Source organism: Populus nigra, chromosome 3, assembly GCF_951802175.1.
Source record: "Populus nigra chromosome 3, ddPopNigr1.1, whole genome shotgun sequence".
NCBI lineage: Eukaryota > Viridiplantae > Streptophyta > Magnoliopsida > Malpighiales > Salicaceae > Populus > Populus nigra.
This window is the reverse complement of record NC_084854.1, coordinates 10,832,325-10,840,616: the sequence shown is the minus strand read 5'-3', so window position 1 is coordinate 10,840,616 and position 8,292 is coordinate 10,832,325. Positions and strand designations below refer to the sequence as shown.

The 8,292-nt window shown below is 34.2% G+C and overlaps 1 protein-coding gene across 2 annotated transcripts; it reads right to left on the bottom strand.

The window, feature by feature from the left end:
• Positions 1 to 4,795: 4,795 nt before the first annotated feature.
• Positions 4,796 to 7,859, bottom strand: LOC133690149 (uncharacterized). Of its 2 annotated transcripts, none has more exons than XM_062110360.1 (3): positions 7,365 to 7,859; positions 5,962 to 6,200; positions 4,796 to 5,618 (listed from the first exon to the last, which is right to left on the bottom strand). In XM_062110360.1, the coding sequence occupies exons 2-3, from the start codon at positions 6,196 to 6,198 to the stop codon at positions 5,010 to 5,012; spliced, it is 846 nt and encodes a 281-aa protein (XP_061966344.1). In that variant the 5' UTR covers positions 6,199 to 6,200; positions 7,365 to 7,859; the 3' UTR covers positions 4,796 to 5,009. The 2 variants fall into 2 exon arrangements, with proteins under 2 accessions (XP_061966344.1, XP_061966345.1); XM_062110361.1 differs by having other exon boundaries at positions 4,796 to 5,606; positions 7,365 to 7,857.
• Between the last annotated feature and the right edge of the window lie 433 nt (positions 7,860 to 8,292).

Sequence of the window (8,292 nt, the reverse complement as noted above, 5' to 3'; positions counted from 1 at the left end):
GAATGGGTGGTATGTTCTAAGCAATATTAAAAGGGAAAAAACACACGATGCTAATCACAAACCTCTCTGATGAAGAAAAAAGAGGAAATGATGTATCTCACTTCAAATCATAATTATTGAAGAGGAGAATAATAATGAGTTTCTCATAAAAAAAGATGTTGAGGAGTTTTCACCCGTCTTTGAATAAGAAAATAAGTTTATGGTGGATGAACTTAAAGAGATTAACTTAGGTATCATTGAAAACCCTGATCCAAAATTTATCAATGCAAACTTATCACGTGAAGAAAAAGAGGATTACATGAGACTTTTAATGGAGTATCAAGATATCTTCGCCTAGTCCTACAATGAAATGTCAAGTTTTTCCCATGGGTTGTTATCCATCAATTAACAAAAAAAATAGAGTTAAACCTGTAAAATAAACTTATAGTCACTTTCATCCTAAACTTATCTCACAATTTGAGGCCGAAATTAACAAACATATCCAAAAGAGTTTCATCCATAAGGTCAAGTATCCTATATGGATTTCAAATACATGCCAATAAAAAACAAGAATGGTCATATCTTTGTTTGTATGGATGTTCGAAACCTTAACAATACTTGTCCCGAAGATGACTTTCCACTTCCAATCACCAAGATCATGGTTGACACTACCATAGGTCATGAGAGATTAACCTTCATAGATGGTTCATCTAATAATAATCATATTCGAATGGCACTCGCAGATAAAGAGAAGACAACCTTCCAGACTCCGAAAGGAATAAATTACTATAAGGTTATGCCTTTTAGCTTGAAGAATACATGTGCCACTTATAAAAGAGCAACAAAAAAGATTTTTGATGTTTCACTAGCACATTGAGTGCTACGTTGAAGATTATGTGGTGAAGTCAAAGGAAAAAGAAAATCATTTGCAAGATCTTTATTTGGTATTTGAATGGTTACACTAATTCCAATTAAAGATGAACCTGTTAAAATGCGTATTTGGTGTCTTTTCGGGCAAACCTAGGATTTATAGTTTGATATTGAGGAATTGAGATTTATCAGTCTAAGATCAATGCCATCTTAAAAATGTCAGTGTAACACCCTCTATAAATGCATGCAATCATTTTTTAGTTTCTCATGAATGTTACAACTTTTAGAGGGAATTTTTTTAAAAAAATCTACCAAAATTTCAGCAGGGTTTTCTTTGTACTAAAAGATCCTAAGTTATCGACTAAGGCCTGTTATACTTCATTATTCAACCAATTTTTATTTCAATCATTTTCCAACTATCATGGACTCATCCAATCACATCTTCATACATCACATCCATCACATTTCATTATGGTTCACAATATGCATACAATTTCCAATATAAACCCTCAAATCTTCACAAGATTTAAGAAATACAAATACATAGTAATTATCTAAGACAAGATAAAAGAACTAATATAGTAACATGAGTATACATGATTAAGTTAAATTTTGAATGCATAAACCTCATGATAATTAATATTTAAACACATGACCCATTACAAGTCAAAAAATGTCCTATACACATGTAACATCCTGCTCGAGGCTATGAGGTACTTGTAAATAATTTATAAATATCAATTAACTCTAGACATGTAATTTACATTAAATAAATAGAACAAAAAAAATATTATTTTTAAGTTATATCTCATCATTGTTAATTATACTAATTTATTTAACAACACAATTCTTATATTCATCTATGTTATTCACTTGCTATATCGAGATTTCTTGTATGACATAAGTTTAACAAATCATCCTGTCGGATGATTATATCTTTTTCATTGAAATGTCAGAACCATGAAAAATATTATTTAATGGTTCAACATTATAAAATAGAGCTAGAGTTGTGGTAATCTTGATCACACTTGAAGGAAATGTCTTATCGTTTGCCTTCTTAGTACTTATTGAATGTTATTTCAATATTTATACTCTATCTATTATTTATGAGATCATAATTTTGAAAATTCATATTCATTTTGAAATAATATATGTCTACAAAAATACCAACTCATTTGGATTCAAGTTTAATTGACATTCCTGCTTAATACCTATAAAGAACAAGATTACAATTGTCTCATGTGTCCTTGAAATGTGATTAATGTTTGTCAAATCCTAATCTTAGAATTTTATTTTTGTTCTACGATAAGGATATCCTTGCATGTCAAGCAAGATTAAATTTCTTCTCAGATAATTTTATGGATATATCCTTAGCTTGATGTATTTAGAAAATTTTAATAAATTATCTTGAATATTAATCTCCAAGTTTGAACCCGAAATGTCAAGGAACAGAGCAAACCACCTAGGCTAATTTCTTGGAGTTCTAACCTTTAATTTTAAATAAATTGTTGGAATTTAATTGCACAAACTAAAAAAAAAAAGACTTGAATTAAAATGGAAATAAAGATTTAGTAGCATACTCCCTCTCTCTTCTTTACCAGATTACACTAAACATTTCTAATAAAAAAAATCCCACAACATAAAAAGTATCATAAGGCTAAAACTCTTCCGAGTTTCTCTTTTTTTTTTTCTTTTTTTTTCAAAAGAAAAGAAAAGAAAAAAAAAGAGTCATGACCAAATTCCAATCCATAACAAGACACCTTTTGCATGCAACACCAAATGGTCGATGTCATATTTTTTTCTTATTTAATTAATAATTCAAATTGACTAATTAAAACAAAAAACAAGACAATAACACTCTACCGAAAGCAAATAGAGTTTGAATTCACAACCAAATCCATATTTGTGCAAGATAAATGATAACAAGTGTTTGGTACCCCCACTTCCAAAATAGGAAACATGACAAATTTGATAGCAAGTTTTTTTGTAGTAATTTGTTCTCTTAGGTGAAGTAACAAAATAATCATTATCTACTCTTGAATAATAATAATAATAATAATAATAATAAATAAATAAATAAAATTCAAAAGAAGATATACAAACATTAAATATGCAAACTCTCATAAGTTCATTTTCTATGAGAATCCAACGATATACCTAGGAGAAGATAATTGGTCATTGATGATACATGCATATGTTATTGTTGCCTTTGACTATTATATCTAAGTCCACTCACAAGGGAACTAGACATATATATATATATATATATATATATATATATAGAGAGAGAGAGAGAGAGAGAGAGAGAGCAGATGTTGGAGCTCCCACTGTCCCCTGCAATGGGATCTGTTGTGTTATTTCGCTCACTACCGACTAGGATTATGTTAAATGTTGCATTCATTCCGTTCTCTCGACAAGCAAATTACTTTCCAAGTGTGTTTCGAGATCGGGTGTCCAAGGATTAGAACTGAGAACCTCAATGGGACATTTCATTTAAAATGTTGAAAATTCAACAGGAGGAGCGTTTCATTGAAAATAGTTGCCGAGTAAAGCAGCACTGTCTGCCAGGGACAATATATGATTTCGAGTCTTCGACAAAGAGATAAATAATTAAACTAGAGATGCCCACATGCAGATAAAGTCATAATTAATGATCTAGAATGAAGCTTCTCATTCATCCTCCTCCTCTAGTCAAAGCAGATAATGAGAGCCTGTTCTAAGAAACGTTAAAAGTACAGACTTTTTGACAGCTAGGGAAAGGGAAGTGGGAGTTTCAGCAATTCTAAAATGTTATTAAGGCTGTGAGAACTCTATAAATCAAGTGAGCATACAAAAAGAAAAGGAACAGCACTTAAAAATAGCATATAAATAGGGAAGGTCAAGTTTAACAGCCTAAAGGGACTGTTGATGGTCTGTGCATGAATCTGCAGGAATAGCTGTATACATATAACACATGTCTATTTCTTAAATCCAAACCTAAGTATTCAAAAGATATACTAAATAAGGTCTTAGAATTGGGAGTTGGTGAAGGTTTACAGATAGAACATCAAAATTTCAACCATTTCTCTTGAAAAACAAAAAAAAATCACAAGTAAATTGTTTCTGAACTGTGTTTTTCACTGTATGGCCATTTTAGCTAAGTGGGGTCTCGGGTATGTTTACAAATTCTTCTATATTTTCAATTTTTAAGTGCGAACCTCGGATTATGTGGCTTTTAATCTGCACAAGGAGCATGCTATTGAGGGGAAAAGCATAAAGGAAAATTAAAAACTAAGTTGCAAGAGTTTAAGTCCCTAAAATGATGGGCATGTTTAATTATAGTATCTTCCTTGTCTTATCTATACTCCACCGTTTGATCAGTAGGACGTGCAAGTTGATCTTACATGGATCATGGGTTGAGCAACGCTGTTCCTCTCCTTTATTGGAGAGATAATGGATACAGCGGCAAAGAAAAAGAGAGGGTTGTGTTTTGGTCAGGACCATCTGCACTGAAACCTTTTGAAATAAGAGACAAGGATTTGAAGACAAAAAACCATATGGCATTCCTTCTGCCCCACTTCACACATTCTGACAATATTTGTGACTGCAAGAAGCACAATCTGTGATATTAATCATTGTGAATTTTGCAATTCGACTACCTGTTGCTTTCACAACATTAGTTAGAGGAAAGAAAAAAAAGGGAGACAAAATTTTCTTAAATTCTTATCCCCAAGTTGGTAGTGATAAGCATCGTTGAATGCATTTGAGTGCGGCCACCTATTTGGTCATCATCTCATACACGCCTGCTGGTTTACTTTTGTAGGATAACTTATTACTCTCATTAATTTCTTTCTCCAATCTGCTCTTACATATCTGAAATTGGAAAAGTTTACAAACTAAGATGGGTGCAGAACAACTAAAAACACAAAGTCTGTAGATCGAGATTTCAAATATTGAACTGGTGGACTTGAAAAGAAAAGGTAGCTAGATTGACGTGCAGTTGATGTCCTATTCACAACCAATGTAATACCCCAGATAAGGGTTCCTCAAAATCCGTTTAATAGATCGAGGTTGGAACTGAATCAAGAATCTCAATTCAAAGACCATAGATTTTTGTTGGTCCGAGTCAAGTGGAGTTTTAGAAGGACACACACATACATATGGTCAAGTCCTATTTATACTTAAACTTTTTGGAAAAGCCAATGCGGCCGCTTTCTGTCCTGACCGCATGTTGCACTAGAGCTGCTCATTGGGGTTGTTGGAGTGCTGTAATCCTCTCCTCGTTCAGATATAAACGAGGCTGGAGAATCAAGCTCAAGTGTCTGGTAGTTTTTGGATATCTTCTTGCTTGTAGTGCTACCTCCGATGCTTAATGTCAGCTCCACTTCACTATCTTCATCAGATCCATCTATGCTCATTTTTCCTTTTTGGGGTGCACAAGTGCTTGGCCCGGCTTGGTTCTCGTCCACGGCTCCAACTCCAGTTGATATATGCTCAGCAAGCCTTTCAAGATCGAATCCCCTTGTTAATCTCATCGTCTCATCTGAGCAGCTACCACTTCTTTCTCTTGAACTTGGATCATCTCTCGGTCTTTGAACAAGGAAACTATAACCACAAGTGGTTTGTTCTGTTGATTTAGGCCGGTTAGCGAATTGAGAGTAGTTAGTATATGAACTAGTCATTGGAGTCCAGTACTTCATGTTTTGTTTAATTTCATTCTTGTTCAACTCATCCATCAACATCTTTTGAACACTGTACAGCCTATGGAGTTCCCTTACCTGCAAGTTCCACTTTACAGTTAGTTAATAATATTCCTGTTGTCAGCTTTCAAGTTCCTTGCCATAGACAGTAATCAGTAATTTATGCCTGTGGGGCTAGCCAGTGGAAAGAAAAGGGAAATGCTTCTGTAATTAAGCTTATTTATATATTGCTCAGAGGGTTCTAGGTCTGAATTAGAGTGATGAATAGATAACACTACCCTGGCCTCAGTAGTTCTAGCTGGAAACTATTCCCTGGAAAGTAGTGATGTCAAAATGTCCTACTATGGGGAAAAAATATTCTTCAAGTAAAAAGGTTTCAGCTAACACATTGATCTCCACAAAACATGTACGTTAAACTAGACTTGAAACTCACCTGTTGTTTGAAGATATCATCATGCAACTGCATTGTCTTCTTGATGAAGTCTATGTTGTGTTTCTCAGGCATCCTGTCCATAGAGCTGCAAAACTTGTCTATCCCACTAACTTGAAGGTCCTTACTCAGGCCCCTGGTCTGCAAATATTCCAGGTCATCCACACAACGTACACTAACGCTACTGCTATTGTGTGAAGTTGCTAGAAGATTGATGGCATATTCAAGTTTGGTTCCCATCCCTGAAATTAATTATATGATAATCAAACTTCAAACTAATATAAGAGAGTACAGAGAATCTTGCAACTCCGATTTCATCAAGAAAAAATAAAACAGCAAGAAAATTATAACAGAAAAGAGATCAATCATGGAGATGGATCACACGTGATCCATCATAAACTTTGCCTCTTTTTTTTTTTTTTCTTATCTGTTTCCATTATTTACTCTATAAACTGTGGTGGATTTATAAAAGGCCACTACATAGGGGTGGAGACAAAGGGCCGTTGACCCGAAGTTTTTATGGGATATCTGGGAGCAAAAGTGATATAGAGAAGATTTTGTAAATTTTGAGTCATATCAAATTTTGATAAAGTAAAATTCAAACGCAAGAAACATTCAAACGATCGAGATCTTCTTCAATCTTGCTCTAGATGCAAGCAATTATTACAAAGATGAAATAGCCTTCCTATATTTTAAATCATGCCACCTATTTTTGTCTTCGAAAATGTAAAGGAGGATTTCTGCTGAAATGGAGGGGGAGGGGACTGCTCACAACTGCATTGGGAGCTCTGAAAGTGTAACAAAACAGTGCCTTGACAATGAAGAAGGACGTAAGGCGAAAATGGGATGTAGGCAATAGAAAGACCAAACATGGATTACGGGTCTCTCTCTCTCTCTCTCTCTCTCTCTCTCTCTCTCACTGGTGGGACAATCACTAGCCAAAAGGGTGGTCTCCATCTCCATGAAATTTGTTCTAGAAAAGTGTTCACACTCCTTTCTGTTTCTTCCAAAACCAACCCTTTTCGATAGCCACATGATGAAATCACACAACAGTTAAAAATCCTTCTTTTGATACAGAAGCTTATTTTAATTAAAGCATAAAGCAATCAACAAATAGACAAAAATGAACAGCAGACTGGATAACTATGAGATGGGAGACTGAGAAGACTGCAAAACCAATTTTGCACTTTGTATTCTTAATTATATGCAAGAGATTTATTAGCAATCATGAAAATCACAAATAACCAACACAGCTAGCAAACAAACAAAAAAAAAAAGATCATGAACGCTGTCCTTATAGGCCATCTTTCAGAACTTGGAAGAAAAAAAGAAAAGAAAAAACTCAAGTTTCACGACCAACTCAGTACAAGAACAAGAAAACTACTCTATAATTATATATTCATCACCTGAAATATATAGTGACCAGATCGCTGTACTTTCCTACAAGGCTCATTGAACATCTCCCTCCTTCATGCCACAAGGTAGTCTATTGTTGACAAAGAAAAGCTGAAAAACAAGCAAGCCCTTATACCAGTACTCACGAGCTTCCATAACTCATTTTTTTCTTGTCACAATATGGACGGCGCAACCTATGGAGTGCAGCTGTGGTGCTGAATTGGGAGAGTTACTATGGCTAGTAAACACCAGAAAGACTCCAATATTTGAATTAGCCTAGCTAGCTCTCCCTTGCTTAGAAGAACAACAAAGCAAACCTTAAGTTAAGACATGTTGGTATTCATGTTCATAATAATTCAAGCTTGACAGGCTGTGAATTAAGGAAGGAGGCAAGAAAAAAACTGGGCTAACTTGCAATGTGTTTGAGAGTAATATTTTGATGAGAGAGAGGGAGAGGGAGAGGGAGAGGGAGAGAGGTAGGTTGTTGTGGTAGAGTTATGTATTAATAATGTAATGTGATGAGAGTATATGATAAGGCTATTTATGGTATTGAATAATATTGGTTTTGCAAACTGTAGCCTACAAGTCGGGTCCACAGAGTTACATGAATAATAAAATCAAACGGGCACTCGTGACCGGAAGCCAGCGTAGGCCAGTGAACAAGATATTCCAGACAAAGTCTTTGCAAGAAATCAATATCATATCATATATATATATATATATATATATATATTAATTGGTCGCTTCTTCAGGACAACTACGACAATGTTAATGCTGATCTTCCTTTTATTATTATTATTATTATTTATTTTTGGTATAAATTAAAATACCTTTTATTTTATTTTATTTGTTGGGAAATCCAATGATTCCCCATTTGATTATATTTTCTCTTCGCTGTGTGCCCAATCTAGTCCGCTACTATTTTGGTTGAGATTTTGG